We start from the raw sequence: 18,010 nt of genomic DNA on the forward strand, positions 1-18,010 counted from the left end.
ACATGATGTACAACTAATGGCTGCTCTCCTTATTAGCACGCTCAAGATACTGGATTATACACTGTCTTAAAGAGTACCTATACACACTATTCCTGAAATGCAAATGTACTAAAACAGCTTAAAGTAACAACACTAAAGCTTCACGTGCTCATCTTTTCTTGCTTTCATCACTTACACCTTAAATGCTTTTTCAACAAGCCATGCTGTGGTGTGAGCACTGCACAAGATCTGGAAGGAATTGCTCGTAATGCTGCACCAACAAAAAAAACTTTGCTCTGCTATTATTTTCAGGATTCCTTCCTTTGGTTATTCCTTGGCATTGAATATGACTTGATTCCATCCAAGTTGTTGGCACTCTGCGGTGGTTGATGGTCGACTTGGACTCAGTGGGCCGAAGGGCCTGTTTCCATGCTGCATGTCTCTTTGACTCCATGTGTCTAACACGAGATCCAAGACTCTGCCACAAAGTGGAAGGAGCTTGCAATTCCACTAGACAGGTGGATGGACAGAAAATTACAAGCTCCTTCCACCATTTATGCTTGGTTGGAAGAGCTTAGCACTGCTGGGTGCTTTATGACAGCTTGAGCGGTTTTGAGCCAGGCACTCCAATAAGTCAGAGAGGATTCACCTCAGCTTCACACTGCTCAGGTGATCTACAGTACTTGCTCTAAAATCTCATGGCAACTGACAGATCACCGTGGTTACACAAGCAACATGGCCTGGAAAATCTTGGGACAAAGACTTGACTCTATACCTGTGTGTGAGTAGAACCCTCTGTGCTCATCAGGTGTTGCTGACGATCTTTGTTGACGTTGAAGAAGGAGAAATTTGTGACTAGTCCATGTACAAAACTTGTGAAGTGGATAATAGATATTTTTCATCAATTGCAGCTTGATTTAATGTGATTTTGTGGTCTCCACAGAGCCACGTTTTTTTTTTCTCTCTGTCTTAGGCACAACCACTATTAGCATGGTCTACTCATTCTGGTCATTTCACACAAGCATTCCATTTTGTTCCAGCCTCTATAGTTTCTTCCTATTTGACTCTGTGGAGTATACAAGAATGACAGGAGCTTATAGGACTGTAGCCATGTATTTGGTCTAATACAAATAAGCTTTGTATCCAGTTATGCCCCAATAGCTTCTTTCAACCTAGCTTCAGACCTTTCCAATGCTTCAGTGGTAGAATTGTCACAAGTCAATACTGAAAACATGCTTCCAATCTGATGAGTTGTCTCAGCCAGTCCTCTCCCCATAAAAGTTGGCATGTTTTTATACCCAGTGATGGACAGCCGTACTCACTGTTGGTTGTGTTGCACAGTGCATGCAATTTGCTCTGATGCCTGTTGAACCTTACCATAGTAGTTTCTTCAGTTTGACACAGTTTTACATCAATGGTATCGGACTGAACTTGCTCGAGTAAATATCTTGAGTCACATTCTACAGTAGCATCAACTTGCATGTCATTGCATTGGTTGTTAAGCAAAATCTTATTCAATGTCTGTTTGATGCTGCTACTACCTGCACCATAGATACTATACAACTGCAGTTCCTCATTATCAACCAAATTATGAAGTCCTCCTTTCCATTATTTTGTCTTAACCGAAGATCTGCAGGATCTGTCAAGGTGTGACCTTTCTTTTGGAAAATGTAACATGTGGCTGTTCTTAGACTGTGGTAAACAATGGCCATTGCAACAGTAAGAACTGACTGAACTGCTCACATCAGTATATTTCAGACTCGGTTTCATGGGTTTGGATTTTGTTACAGTTCTCTGACGGAAGACAGCAGCTGTACCAGTGACTTATGGTGGACAAAGTTCTCTAACCCTCTTGGATGCCATTTCCAGTGACACAGCATTTGAATGTTAGCTTTGTGTGCTCAAAATTTTCAACTAAATTCATTTGCCTATTATTTCACACAGAAACCTTCTGCCTCAGTCATAATCTAAAGAGATACCGAACTTGCAATGCAAGGATGAATTCTTTAATGAAACAATGTGCTCACTAATTGCCTCACACTGTAAAGTACCAAATTAAAGCTTGCAGCCATTCTAACATCTTCAGGTTAAAATGATCTTCTAGTTTCTGCACATCCTTAAACAAATCTGAGATTTGTCAGCACGCCAATCTGGCCCAGCCTATGTAAGGAGAATAGATTTTACACTCACATATCACTTAGTTTTGGGCTGTCACTATGTTGCCTTTTCTTTCAGTATCCACAGTACTCTCTGTTTTAGAGAATACGTCCACTCATTCAATATACAAGCTGAATGGTTCTTCAGTTTGGGTAAATGTGCTGATGCTCCTGATGTACCCAATGGGGACAGCCATGTTGCAAGGGTGACACCGGTAAGCTTGTGTGCAATAATTCACTGGTGTCAGTGCTACTGCCCCTTGCCATGCAGTGCTCTGAATTCTCATTGGTTCCTCTGCAGTCCTCAGAAACAAAAGATTCCAGGCAAGTAGCGGCAGGAAAGCACCATGAAAAATCAGTTTTGTGTCACAGACTTAGCTAGAACCTGGTTGGGAATTGACACTGTGAACATCATTCCCAATTGGGAATCATCACTGTCCTTCAACAGGCCTGGTGAAAAATTCTTGTCCTTGATGCCAATTTGTAATGTCATCACAAAGGCATTAAGGTGCAGAAATATACCCAAAGGAGGCACTGTCTGTTTATGGGGCAGAACATTTTCATGTTGAGACTTTCACCTGGAACTGCAGACCGACTATCTGTGACCTTGTTACATTGTTGTAAAGTAGGCACATTACGTGAATTGCCTATCCAATCAGGATCACTGTAAGAATACAAACATAGATACATAGACAGCAGCAAGTCCATACGTAAAATAACACCTCATAGAGAATCACACTACATCCAGTGCAGACATAAGTCATATATCACCCAATAAATAACGTCAGGATTACCTACGCTACTAACTGTAAATAACAACACCAGTAAGTTAGACACATGTATAACGTGCATGTAAGTTATGTATAAGTTATGTAAGTTCATGTTAACATGTGTTTATAGTGTACTCTGCTGCAATAACTTAATTATCATGGCATTTATACCCTGCGTATGTTTGCCCATGACAATAAACTTGAACTTACTTCAATGACTTGAAGTAAAATTCACCATGCACAGCAGTAATTACATCCAAGAGGTTATGCCATTTCACTTCATTGGCACTTCATTGCTCGCTTGAACCTGTGGGATTTTGTCTTCAGCATTATCAAACAGCAGCCTGGTTGATAGAAACTAGCAGAACATAACAGAAAGTTTCTGTTTTCAGATTTATACCCACAATATCGAGCATTAACAGATCATTTGATTTTCATTGAGGGCGGTTCAGGCAGCTTCTGTTGAATGAAATTAGAGCTCTTGTCTGGTTTGCAGTGGGAAACTGAAGGTAACCATATGTACTCAGCAATTCCATGTTGAAAAGTACATGAACAGACACACAAAGCAACAAATGGCCTGGAAGAACGGAAAATGTACATTCTCGGGAGCCTCTAGATATCTTGATGTGAGCTCCTTAAAACCCAATTTATAAAATGCTTTTACTATTGAATTAAATTTAAGCACTCATCTTATGCATTTTTGGCCCAGCATCCTTCTTGAAATGCCCATATTTCCTCAATGTGGGCAGGATTGTGTTTCTGCAATGAATCTACCCACAAACCATATCTTTCATTATGTCCTCTGTTGTATAATTGGCTGTTATCTAAGGCTAGAAGTGCAGAAATATTATCTACATTAAATCCCTCTGCTGCCAATAGCCTGCCCAATGAACTAACCACAGCCTCTTTATTCTCATCAACCAGTGCAATCTGCAGAATTTATAAAATGAGAACCATGCTATATGACATTTTTTAATTAGATGTAATCAACAAGTAGGCTCGTCTTCAATCTGGCTAACAAGGGGCTTCTAAATCCTTGCCTCTTGATACCTTGTATACTTCCAGCTTTATGTAAAAGGGAGTTTTTATATGTGGTATATTTTGTCAACTCCATTAGATATTCAAGTAAATAATGTCACCAGGTTTTCCTCATCTACCAAGAACTCCTATTGATTTGTGATGCTCCAGCAAATTCTAACGGACATTTAGAGCACCTTTCTTCACTGCTAATCTTCATGTAATCGTTTGGTAAATCTCAAGGTCATTTCCATGGCTTGCTTCATCTTACCAGAGGTGGTCTTTCCATTGTTCCAGATGAGGTTTTTGGCTTTGACTACTACCACTGTCAGCCGTTCTGCTGTGGGCAGGTAACTGAGTGAAAGCAGGATCTCTCCAACTGTATCTGTTGCCTGCACAGACAAAGGTTTAGTCAGCTCTCCATGCAGTGGCTCAACAAACCATCAAAATGAACACTGGTATCATGCACAGGCCGAACCATTAAGATTGACAATCACGTTTATCCAAACCATCATATTTGTCAGAAGGCAAACTAGTTAATTCAGTAATAGAGCTCAATCCACTGTTACATTCCTGTAGCACTTACTTTGGTGATTATTATACCTCAGCAGCTGTAACTATGACATAGTGACACACCTTCATTACTAAATAATTAAACTTCAATCCCTACAAGCATTAACATAAAGTTATGTTGCAATTTGCTTAAGCATAATACAGTTTTGCCTCATCACTACTGAATACTGCTACTTGTCTTCATAACTAGAGGCTACTGGCTGGGACATTTTCCAGCTTTTTCTAATTAGTTTTTTAAATTGTCAGGGTGAGCTAGGAGCAATGAATGAAATAAGGGCTGTTTATAGGTATTTCACACACCACTGCAAAAAGTGAATTGCATTTTGAAACAAGCCTCTCTGCAGGCTCCAACAGAAAAAGCAAGGTGCCCTTGTTCTGTGGTTCCCTCACCTTATTGACATCCTGTAGATAAAGCCAGGCATTGAAGGCTCGGCAGGTGAGGTCCAAATCTGATAGCTTTAGGTCTGCCAAGCCTGTGCTGATGTTTCTTTCATCTTCATCAATTCCAAATACAGAAAATCGAAGACTGTTTTCCTCGAGAGCAGAGGGGTCCAGTGGAATGGAGAATTTCTCATCGAAGAACACAGAGAATGCATTCCTCTGAATCTGCACAAAAGAAATGGGGTTGTTTCAAATCATTCCTCCTTTATGATCACTGTGGATCATGGAGTACCCAATAAGAGACCATCTCAACTCAGTGCCAGATCTCCCAATATGATTGTGTAAGTGTTCACAGTAATTATATGCTGGTCTACATTGCATTGCCATGTCTGATCTCCATCCTTCAGCACTAAGCATAAATTTCAGCAAAATATAATTAGCCTCAAAATAGTGATTTTGACCCAAGTGTTTCTGAGCATAAACTGAAAGTGATTAGAATGCACTTAAGATGCAACCTCTAAGGAGAAACCAGTTAACTGTGCCACTGACACAGAACTTCACAGTTAGTGCCACAAACTAAGGCTCGTTTCATTCAAAAGTGAGGGGTCACTTTGCAAATCTCTTGATATGTACTGAAATAAATAGTTATACTTCTCTTAGACCAGTGCTTGGAGCATTGTCACCCTTCAGCATTTAAAAATAGATTACAAATATGATCAGTTTACAAGGCTACTCTATGGCCACAATGATGTACAATAACACTGTAACAGTTTAAGAGTATGTATTGTAAACTGCTTCTTGTAATAAACTCCCTGATAAAGACGTCAAACATAGACAACATTATAATGTATGCATTATTAATGAGATATGTGCTGCAAGGATACAGATCACGTTCAGTTCACCCGTTGTGGCACTTGAGCTTGTCTTAACAACCTCTGCAAAGAAGCCCTGGCAGAGTGACTGACAACATCTCTGAGTTGCAGAGGAGAATGGCAGGCTGTGAACCAGTACATTCAACAGTCTATGAAGAAATGGAATGTTGGCCTTCATTGCTAGAGGGATTGAATTTAAGAGCAGGGAGGTTACGCTGCAACTGTACAGGGTACTGGTGAGACTGCACCTGGAGTATTGCGTGCAGTTCTGGTCTCCTTACTTGAGGAAGGATATACTGGCTTTGGAGGCAGTGCAGAGGAGGTTCACCAGGTTGATTCCGCAGATGAGGGGGTTAGCCTATGAGGAGAGATTGAGTTGCCTGGGACTATACTCGCTGGAATTCAGAAGAATGAGAGGGGACCTTATAGAAACATATTAAATTATGAAAGGGATAGATAAGATAGAGGCAGGAAAGTTGTTTCTACTGGTAGGTGAGACTAGAACTTGGGGACATAGCCTCAAGTTTCGAGGGAATAGATTTAGGACGGAGATGAGGAGAAACTGCTTTTCCCAGAAAGTCGTGAATCTGTGGAATTCTCTGCCCAGGGAAGCAGTACGGGCTACCTCCTTAAATATTTTCAAGACACAGTTAGATAGATTTTTGCAAAGTAGGGGAATTAAGGGCTATGGGGATGGGCTATGGGAGGTAGGTGGAGCTGAGTCCACGGCCAGATCAGCCATGATCTTGTTGAATGGAGGTGCAGGCTCGATGGGCCAGATGGCCTACTCCTGCTCCTATTTCTTATGTTCTTATGTTCTAAGTCCAAGCTGCTCAGCTAACTATAGATAGCCGACTTAGGCACATGAAGATAATGACCCTCTTAGCCTGGTGCTTGACAATGGACACAGCATGTGGAGTGCCCGGTGTTCCTATTCTTGTCTCAAAGGGAGATCTGGAGGAAGAGAAGAATTGAGGATGCAACTTCTGATAGTTCTAGAGGGTACAAACAGCAATCACATATTTATTAGAAAATCTGTTTTGTTTCGTAGAGGAGTAAATGTTGGTCAGGGGAATGCCCCTGTCCTTTGTTAAAATAGTGTTGTTACATACTCTTGAGAGGATAGGGCTTTGGACAAACAATGACAAACTACTGAAAATCAGCTTATAAACTATGCATAAAATATGGCAACAATCATGGTGTGGAGTAGTTTATAATTCGGAAGACAATGAACTTAACAGTGAATTGCATTAGCCTCTGCCAAAACAGCCCAGATTCACAAGGAATCACATTAGATACACATTTCGTTACATTGAGTAGTTCACGTGGGAATTCTGACACCTGTTTGGCTTTTGTTTCCTCAGCTACATCCTTCAGTGTGAACTCAATAACAGCTCAGCAGAGCAGTGATTCTAGAGAAAATATCATTGGCGGACAAGCTCCATCTGGAAAGATACCTTATATCCGGTGCCAGTATTCAAGATGAAGCTGAAATCAGCCATGACAACCTATAATAATCACAGAATGTACCTTGATACCGACATCTTATTATTAAAGCAACCTCTTCACCATTGGGCTATTTTCTCTTTCTGCAGGAGGTCCAGTATGAATTGTGCCATTGTCTTCATGTCATTCAGTTACCAATGTAATGAATGCATCCTACTTTTACCTGATCTTCATACAAACTCTGCTCTGTGGGTTATTATGGAATCACAAATATTGTTTTACAAGCTTCTAATGATGAAAAATATGAATGATTTTAATGTTTTAAACTGCGATGCACTTGCTCCACTGTTTTGGTTTGGTGATTGTTGTGTTTTTAATTAACATGATTATTTTGTCTTTATTACATTTTATCAAATATATGAGAGATCCAGAAGAGGACCACATCACCATCAATAGTTTGGATTTATAAAGTGCCTTGGGCATGTCAAAATTTCCCAGGATACCCATTATATTTATATATCTGGTCAAATTTCAAAAACATCATTGTTACTCAAATATGATTTTGAACACACTGTAGCCAGTTTCACAGGATGTCATTTGTGACAATGTGGTCAATATCAGCCTACAAAATGGCACAAATCAGAGATCTTGCATTCTCTTTGAGCAATAACTTTCCTCACATAACTTCACTTGGAAATTCTAACTTTGTTTTGTCTAGACGATGGTCACAATGAGGTTCTCTAAATACCAGTGATAGGATTCCGTATCCTTAAGAATTTGTCTTGGGCTCCATTCAAATGACCAAACTCATAGCCAATAAATCCGGCCCAATTTATTATTTTTTCTCTGGACATTCCTCATGAGCCATGCCAGACCCTCAACTTCACAGTATATGCCAGAGTAAAGACCTGATGAATCCCCTCAGGGTCTTCTGGTGTTGCAGCAGAAAACCCCGATACTGAATTCAATAACTTGCTCTGTACCCTGAGGTTGTATAGTGAACGATCTACATGATGTTTTGCAGCAATTCTCCACAGCAAACACCTCCCTGTCTCTCGAGAAGGACAAGATTGTGGGAACACTGCCATGCTCAAATTATCCTCCAAGTTACATGCCATTCTGTCTTGGAAATGCATTGCTCCTGCGCCATAAAACTCAAGTTCCCTGCCTATCATCACAGGAGTACTATCACATCAAGGACTGCAAGGGCTCAAGGACTAGTGACACCATCTGTTTCCTTCTGAGAAAAAAAAACATTGCCTTGCAAACATCATCTACTTCCTAAAAATAAATGAAAGAAACCTTGAAAGTCAACTGGAATAAGGTTGCATTTCCCTGATGCTGCTACTGCCTATTGACAGAGACTGGGGCAAATTGGGAGAAAGTCTAGGATGCAGTGTCCTAATAAAAACACAGAAGCTTACCTCTTTTCTTATGAAAGAATTGGGAAATATTTGGAAGGCAGTAAGATCCTGGTGAAATGTATTCCAATAAGTACTTGCAAATGAATGCAGAAATAATTGAAGGAGGTGCACCAGTGGCTTACAATATTTGTCACCTACTCCAGTCCCAAGTGGTAATGTACTGAAGGTCTACTCAATTTGCACCACTGGCTGAAAGTATTCAAAAGTCATTGAATCCTTTTGTATCTGTAGGGCTTTGGAAAGTATGACACTCTGAAAGAAGATTATTTAGAAAGTAAGCCAATTTTTTTTTACCATGTCAGGAGGAGGACAGGGTGCACTGCATTGTCCCTAATCTCTGATGCACCAGGCTGAAATTGCTGGATCACACTGATGCTAACTAGTGGTGTAAGACGGCCATTAATAGTTGAATCGTAGCTATTATTGGCAAATGTTAAAAAGAGAATTGAACTGGATAGATAAGAACATTAATTATCAGAACAATTATTCTGAAACTTGGAAAGTACAACTCAGGCACACTTACATAACAGGCACCACCAGTTTCAGTATTGCACAAGAGATCAGCTGGACATACGTTAATTCATTCTATTTCATTCTGAAGCAAGTTGCATCAGCCCATCAACCCTGTTTCTTGAATGTTTTGAGCACGGTTCACTTTATACATCACTCAATCCAATATAGAAATCAGTCTCTTGGATAGTTGAGCTTCATTGGCTCAACTAGCTGTACCGTGCGTTCATATTCATCCCAGGAAAGTGATGCAATTGAACAGGGCCACTACGACAACAACATCATCAATATCATGCAGGTGAGTAGGCAGACACATCTTGGGTTGAAGAACATGATCAAGGAGGTCGATGAGGACTTTGATGGAAAGCTCAGCTTCCGGGAGTTCCTGCCAATTTTCTGTGAGGATATTACATACGAAGCTGGGAAAGTATGTGATTTCATTTTCAACCTACATTGACATGTTCCATGAAAATCTAAAAACTGTAGATGCTGGAAATCCGAAATAAGAACAGAAAATGCTGGAAACTCTCAGCAGGTCAGGCAGTGCCTGTGGGATGAGCAACAGAGTTAACATTACTGCTTGACGCGCTGAGTTCTGCAGCATTCTCTGTTCTCATCTTCCCTGTCTTGTAGTGGAATCCTGAATTCTCCATTCTGAAGAAGTAGACTCAATATAAATTGGCACTGTCATCACAACGGTCTGGGCTGTAAAGCAAAGCACTTGGTTACCACCTCGATTGATAATTCACAATAGACTATTCCGGTCCATTGGGTTCTGGCCACTCAAAATCATTACTCATTTGGAAAACAGCACTCTAAATAAGAAATCCCATTACACAACAGACGGCAGTCTAGCATATGACCTAAATGCAGTTTCCATTTCCTTTTTATTACATTGGATAAAGATTTCCTTCAAGCACAGCATGATTTCCCCACTAATAACAAAGGGAAGGACCCATCCCATGGACTGTCACTGACCACAGACATTGCACTAACTGCTGAGAATTTCCTGCATCCATAACATTTCGCTTTTGGTAGAGGCCTACTCCCAGGTGAGAATTGGAGTCAGAGGCCTTGTCAGCTTGATGAGATGGAGGTGTCCTCACAGGCAAGTAAAAAGGAACATTCCTTTGAGGCAAAGCAATTTTGATGTGAAACGCATTTATAGTTCTGCATATTAGGAGAAATTATGCACATTGCATCTCTCTACAGCTGAATGGAAAATAGACATCACACTTAGCCTGCAAGTTAGATGGGAGTTATTTTACATCAAGAATACATTCCCATTTAAAAAATATTCCCTGCTATATCCAACTGGCAACTAATTTGAAATTTGAATCATGGTGTTAGCTAATGAATAAAACCCCCATTTGTCATGGTTACTTCTTGCATTGATGAGTGTTCAGTATGCGAACATTCACACTTTGCTCGCAAACCCCAACATAGAATTGGATTCCGACACCACAGATTGATTGTTTCAGTTCTAATTAAAATCTAATACTAATGGTTCGAGATAATCCTAAATTAGCCTCATTATTTCTTTTCTGTCTCTTTCCAGAAATTTCATGAAGGTTAGGGGTGGGGTCAGCTGGAGGATTTTGATGGAGGCAAAGAAAATGATGGTCTTTTCCAATTTTTTATGCAGCATCAGACCATAGGGATAGGCACCTGAATTCATTTTGAATCTGATTCAGACCATCTCCCAAACTGAGACTCTACTAACTGATAATGAAGGAAGAGTTTCTAAGAACTTATAACTTAAAATAGAGCCATAAAAACACAATAGCTTCAAAAGCAGCATACTGTGAATTTTAGAAGTCAAAAATAAAATGTTGGAAGTATTTACTAGGTCAGGCAACGAACAGAGAAATAGTTAATATTTCAGATGATTGAATTATCACCAAATTATTATTAAATCCAAAGGCTTATTACATCATCCATGTCCTATTTCTCAATGCATCCGACAACTTTTCGTCTTCTCAAACCCACATGGGGTTTGCATAAAGTGTTTCTCAAACTGTATTCAAACATTTAGGATTTACAGTTAGTTCTTTCTTTGCTCCTTCCTTCGATATTGGCTGCTGTGTTCTCAGTTCTGCTTGTGTACATCTGACCTCTGTCTCTCTGTTTCTTCTCCCTGCTAATTAGGGATCAGAGAAGCTATCTGATCGAGCTTAATTCATCCATCCAGAGACCCTCCCCAAATATAGTTCCTTTTGTCATTTCAGGGTTACTGCTTCCACCAGGATATCCGGGAATCGTTTCTGGAACCCGCCATCTTGATGCACTCCACAGGATTTCATTCCACGTATTGATTTTGATTTTGTACAATGATGTGTCCAGGCAATAATGATCCAGCTGCCTGTTTCACAGCTCTTGTATTTCTCATTTCTACTGACCACTAGGACTGTGCTCAGAAACTCACCAGCCTCCTCCTGTGAAACTAATTTCCTTCCAGCAATGCATTTTTTAAAAATACACAATTAGTTTTTATCTAATAATCCACAAAAATGAACACTTTTATTTAAGGATATAAGAAAATAATGGCCCTCAAACCTGCCCTGCCATTCAATAGGATCATGGCTGATCTGCCCCAGGCCTCATCTCCTCTTCTGTGACAATTCCCCATTGCCCTCAATTCCCTGATCTTTCAAAAAAGTCATCTACTTCCTTCATAAATACCCCCAATGATTTGGCATCCACAACCCTCAAGGGTAGAGAATTCCAGAAATTCACCACCCTCTGTGAAGAATAGTGGCTCTTGTATCTTTACATTTGATTAAATTCTATCTCTGGCACTTAACTCAAAACACACGTAACTTTTATCTAACTTAAGGTCCATAAGACTGATGACCATGTACAGCAATTAACTAAACAGTCTAATCAAGAAATAGAATATTCAGAAAAATAATGGCCAATTACGAAATATTATTGGAGTCGATTGTCAAGGATGAGGTTACGGAGTACCTGGGGGCACATGACAAGATAGGCTGAACTCAGCAAGGAAAATCCTGCCTGACAAACCTATTGCAATTTTTTGAGGAAATTACAAGCAAGCTAGACAAAGGAGATGCAGTGGATGTTGTGTATTTGGATTTTCAGAAGGCCTTTGACAAGGTGCCGCACATGAGGCTGCTAAACAAGATAAGAGCCCATGGAATTACAGGAAAGTTACGAGCATAGATAGAGCATTGGCTGATTGGCAGGAAACAGAGAGTGGGCATAAAGGGATCCCATTCTGGTTGGCTGCCGGTTACCAGTGGTGTTCCGCAGAGGTCCGTGTTGGGGGCAGCTTCTTTTTATGTTGTATATCAACAATTTGGATTATGGAATAAATGGCTTTGTGGCTAAGTTTGCCGATGATACAAAGAAAGGTGGAGGGGCAGGTAGTGTTGAGGAAACGGAGAGTCTGCAGAGAGACTTGGATAGACTAGGAGAATGGGCAAAGAAGTGACAAATGAAATACAATGTTGGAAAGTGTATGGTCATGCACTTTGGTAGAAGAAATAAATGGGCAGACTATTATTTAAATGGGGAGAAAATTCAAAATCCAGAGATGCAAAGGGACTTAGAAGTCCTCGTGCAGGATACCCTAAAAGTTAACCTCCAGGTTGATTCGGTGGTGAAGAAGGCGAATGCAATGTTGGCATTCATTTCTAGAGGAATAGAATATAAGAGCAGGGATGTGATGTTGAGGCTCTATAACGCATAGGTAAGACCTCACTTGGAGTACTGTGTGCAATTTTGGGCTCCTTATTTAAGAAAGGATGTGCTGACGTTGGAGAGGGTTCAGAGAAGATTCACTAGAATGATTCCAGGAATGAGAGGGTTAACATATGAGGAACGTTTGACGGCTCTTGGGCTGTACTCCTTGGAGTTCAGAAGAATGAGGGGGCACTTCATAGAAACATTTTGAATGTTAAAAGGCCTGGACAGAGCAGATGTGGCAAAGTCGTTTCCCATGGTAGGGGAGTCTAGTACAAGAGGGCACGACTTCAGGATTGAAGGGTGCCAATTCAGAACAGAGACGTGGAGAAATTTCTTTAGCCAGAGAGTGGTGGATCTGTGGAATTTGTTGCCATGGGCAGCTGTGGAGGCAAAGTCACTGGGTGTACTTAAGGCAGAGACCGATAGGTATCTGAGTAGCCAGGGCATCAAAGGTTATGGTGAGAAGATGGGAGAGTGGGGCTAAATGGGAGAATGGATCAGCTCATGATAGAATGGTGGAGCAGACTCGATGGGCCAAATGGCCAACTTCTGCTCCTTTGTCTTATGGTCTTATGATCCAGTTATTACCATTTCTGTGCCTTCTGTGATTGTCTGACTTCAACATGTTTTGTGATTTCATTTCGTTCCTCACCCTGCATTGCTTCTGGAATCCTTTGACCTTTTTCAGTCAGCCTCTCCAAATACCCAGCCCATTGAGGTCTGCGTAACACAGAACACATTACCTAGCAAGGGACAAATGATAGCCTGCCCTGGAGTGGTGCAACAAAGTCCTGATGGTCTGATCTGAACACAAGAACATCAGAAAGAAAAATGAAGCAGGTCATATGGCCCCTTAAACCTGCTCCACCATTCATGAAAATCATGGCCTCAACTCTACTTTTCTGCCTGTTCCCCATAACTCTTAACTCCTTTTAGATCTCAAAGCTGAAAATCGCAGTCTGAGAATATATTCAGTGACTTTCCCGCCTGTTTCCCATAACCCTCGACTCCTTATAGACCCAAAATCTGTCCATGTCAGACATGAATATATGTAATAACTCAGCCTCCATTGCTCTCGCCATCATCCACTGACACCTTGGCTCTGCACGTTCAAACATAAAAGTAGAAATTCAGCGAACTTACCCGAGAAATCCCAACAATCTGTTCGTCTGGCAACAAACTGATGCGCACAAAGCAAGATTCAAAATTGGCATCTTCTTTCTCCAGCAAATCCTTCCCTTGCACCAGAGTGACATGCATGGTGTTTGAGTTCACATCGTACTCCAAGCACATCTCGATCTGACCTACAGTGAAGTCATGGCCAAAGTTGTTACCAATTGAAGATATGGAATTCAGTGAGTCTGTAGACACAGATTTCTTCATGGATCCATAAGATGTTAACTCCACCTCCTTCGTCATCAGCTCCAGAGTCCCAAGCTCATTGATGGTTTCGTATGCTTCATCTATCTTGAGGCTTGAATGGTGGCTGGGAAAACTTTTCTCTGTTGGCTTTTTATAACTTGAGGCTGCTGTTCTCTGAGGAAAGAAGGAGAAATAAAAAAGTCAGCACAAGTGCCGGCGTATATTTCTATTTGTGGTTCAAGGCAAGCAATTGTTATCCACATTAGACTGCAGAGCCTGAAGTTGGCGTAATAGATCAGATTGCAGCACCCCAAAGCCATAACTAACAACAGTGATTTGTTGATTGCTGAAGCAATGTGCCTTTGCAGCAGTAGTGTTCACTGTAGATAAAGGCCCTGCATCAAATATATTTCGAATGGATTAATTACCTTGCGTTCTGAATGCTGGTTACTTCAGACTACTTTTGTAAAAGACAGTCCCTATGGCCCTTTTAGTATGTGCTACAATCCTTTGCAGCATGTGTTTAAAGGGAAAAAATGATAGAAAATATTTCAGAAAGGGATAGGAATTTTTATCTGAAATGTGATCTGTCTGATTGTGAAGGGAGTCACACTGCAATAAATTCGGACTGTTAGTGCCACCTCAATGGTGTCAGGAAATTAGCCGATAGCTCAGTGCGCTTTGTGTCACTTTTGTGGACCGTTCAGGTGCATCTGCTTCAGGTGAATGAAACCACAGATCAGTCACACTGTTAGCAAATGAGTAATTGTGCAATGACCCGGTGTCTTGTAGTCCCACTAGCCTTTGTATGAAGAAATGTTGCGACGTTATCTCTGACTTCCTCAGCGCTGTTAAGTTATCCCTTCCAACCCCCACTTCTTCTGCGTTCCTCCACCAGAGGAGTCTTTACTCACTATCAAGTCCTTTAATCATCTTAAAATTTAAATCACTGCACAATCTTCAAGACTCAGAAGAATATACATCAGGTCAAAGGGATCTTTCCTCAAAAATCTCTTAGCCTTGGTGGCACAGTGGCACAGCTAGTAGAGTCGCTGCCTCAAGTCGCTGCCTCAGAGTGCCAGAGACCTCGGTTCAATCCTGACCTTGGGTTCTCTCTATGTGGAGTTTGCACATTCTCCCTGTGACAGCGTGGGTTTCCTACAAGTGCTCTGATTTTCTCCCGGTGTCGGTGAGTGGTAGAATCTGGGGGTTGGGTGGGGGGAGGGGTGGGAGAGATGATGAGAATGTGGGAAGAATAAAAAATGGGATTTATGTAAGTCATTGTCAGTGTACATGGGTGGTTGATGGCTAAGGTGGACTCGGTGGGCAGAAGGGCTGTTTCCGTGCTGTACCTCTCCAATGGATTGATGCCTAAAAGCTGCAGTGAAGCAGTCCAACACGTGATTCACTTATATATAGCACCATCCATGGATTTTTACTGCTTGAGTGCCAGCTGTGGCTCAGTTGGCAGTTCTCTGACCTCTGAGACAGAAGGCTGTGACTCCAGAGACTTGGGAAGAAAATTCAAGTTGACATCAGTATAGTCCCGAGGGAGGCCCGCACTATCAGATGTGCCATTTATCATGTGAGATGTTAAACCAAGCACCTGCTTGTCCTTGCAGGTGGATGTCAAAGAATACAGGGTCATCTGTAGCTCCTTCCTTACAATTATCCTTCAGTCAATATACATTAAAAAAAATATTTGGTCATTATGGAAGCTGTGTGCAAGTTAGGTTGGTATTTTCTGCATTGTATCAGAGTCTACACTTCAAAAGGTCCTCATGAGCTTTAAAGTGCTTTGGGATACCTGAGGAAAGGTGCTATATAAATGTAAGCTGTTCTTGCCCTTCCTCTGCCATCCTTCACACTGAAGCTGAAAAGTTCTCACACTAGGTCGAACAATCAGAACTAAATAAAGATTGACGACTCCCTCATTGGGAAACTAGAGAATGAATCATGCCTGGAAGTTCACATGAAGCTCCTAGTGTACGGCTACTGATTGGCCTTGACAAAATCCCCCTGGATTTGTCGTGCTTAGAAGACAACATTCCTGCAGAATAAGAAAGAACTGAAGGAAAAGACTGAAGGAAATTACATTTCTGACACAATAGAAAGGAACCAAATCCAGAGCCACAATCAAGCTGTGAGCATTCTTGCCTCACTACATGGTTTGTGTGACTCAATGATAAATCTTCCCCTATCACATTAACCAATCACCTAAGCATGTCATTAATAACAGGAGAACAATTCAGAAGTCAGCTTTGGTAATTGTGACCAAGGAGGATTACCCTCTGCCATCCTAGAAAGATTGGGGAATTTGCTTAATTAAGCAATCTTCTCCTCAATCTCCTTCGAGAGATTTTTTTCCTTACAATTTTCAGCATAATATCTACTGAAGCACAATTTTTTGCATATTTATATTGGCATAGAATTTATCCTACAAAGAGAAGAGTAGATAATTAGGGTAATGAATATTCATCCTCTTAAGCATTTGGTAGAATGACAACAGTATTGAAGAAAGAGCTGCAATATAGTATTCAACAATATAGCATTGAAAACTCCTGTAAAGATACTGGTGCAAAACTATTGACTCTAAGGTACATGCAAGATTCAATCAGATACGGAAACCTTTGACAATGATGTTTACTCCCAAGGGTTTGAGCCAAGTTTTTCAACAATAACATGCACTTTGTTAAATGTAATTAAATGCAGATGTGGGAAGCATACAGAGATCAAGATAACACGATAAACAGAGATTAGAGATTCCTCTGCTCCAAGTGAAATCCTAAACACTGGCAAGTGAGTGATTGGTCAGATTGTCCAAAGTCAATCTTGGTAAATTAAGGTATCAAACTGATACTTTGAAGCAGATTTACAACATTCTTTCTCCATAATCATATAAATCATTCTTTTTAAAATATTATACCCAACGTGTCTGAAAGTTAGTAAGGACTTCAATGCCCTGGAGAGATTTACAAAAATGATTCGACAGCTGAAGAAGTAGAGCTATGTGCAGAGACTAGTGAAACTGAGGTTGTTCTTATACCAGAGATGGTTAAGGGGAAATTTAATAGAGATGTATGAGATCATAAGGGATTTTGATGGTATAAATAAAAGGAAATTATTTCTTAGAGCAAAAAGGGTCTATTACCAGGAGATACAGATTCAAGATCATTGTCAACTGAATCAGGGAGAAAATGAAGATAATTTTTTTGTGCAGCAGTATGATAATGATCTGAAGTGGACGACATAAAAATTCAGAACCAACTTTCAGAAGGGAATTGGACAAAAAATTTGGAACAGAAAATATCTGCAAACTTTGGTAAGAGAGTAGTGCAGTGAACTAACTGGTGATGGAATCTGGACAATGGGCTGAATGATTCTGTGTTTCCATACTTCTATTGCCTTTTGACATAGGAGGCCATTTGGTCTATCAAACCCAGGCCAGCTCTTAGAAGATTCCCATCAGTCCCAATCTTCCATTTATTTCCCTGTAACCTATTCTCTTTCACATGCCCTTCATTCTCATATCACACACAATGGACAATTTACAGTGGCCAATTAAACTACCGGCACATCTTTGGGATGTGGGATCAAACTGCAGCACCACAGGGAAACCCTTTTGATCACAGGGAGAACATACACACTCCATATAGATAGTACTAGATTCTAAGATTCCAGAGTTATAGATACTTGTCTAATAACTTAACTATTCTGCCATTACAACTCCTCAGAAGTAGTTAACTGATTATGAAGTGCTTTGGGGCAAACTAGGGTACTTTTAAAAATCTTTTTCTATCATGACATTGAAG

General features: G+C 40.6%; 1 protein-coding gene across 2 annotated transcripts in view; it reads right to left on the reverse strand.

Annotated features, from left to right (window-relative positions):
- syt12 (synaptotagmin XII) overlaps positions 1-18,010 on the reverse strand; it is a 155,997-nt gene that overhangs the window by 14,289 nt on the left and 123,698 nt on the right. For both annotated transcript variants that reach the window (XM_052029361.1, XM_052029362.1), the window contains exons 5-7: positions 13,980-14,372; positions 4,886-5,101; positions 4,194-4,314 (exon numbers count right to left, since the gene is read on the reverse strand). In XM_052029361.1, coding sequence (XP_051885321.1) covers positions 4,194-4,314; positions 4,886-5,101; positions 13,980-14,372 — 730 coding nt within the window. The remainder of the gene's footprint in view (positions 1-4,193; positions 4,315-4,885; positions 5,102-13,979; positions 14,373-18,010) is intronic.

The sequence above is a fragment of the Pristis pectinata genome, chromosome 14 (genome assembly GCF_009764475.1).
Source record: "Pristis pectinata isolate sPriPec2 chromosome 14, sPriPec2.1.pri, whole genome shotgun sequence".
Classification (NCBI taxonomy): Eukaryota; Metazoa; Chordata; class Chondrichthyes; order Rhinopristiformes; family Pristidae; genus Pristis; species Pristis pectinata.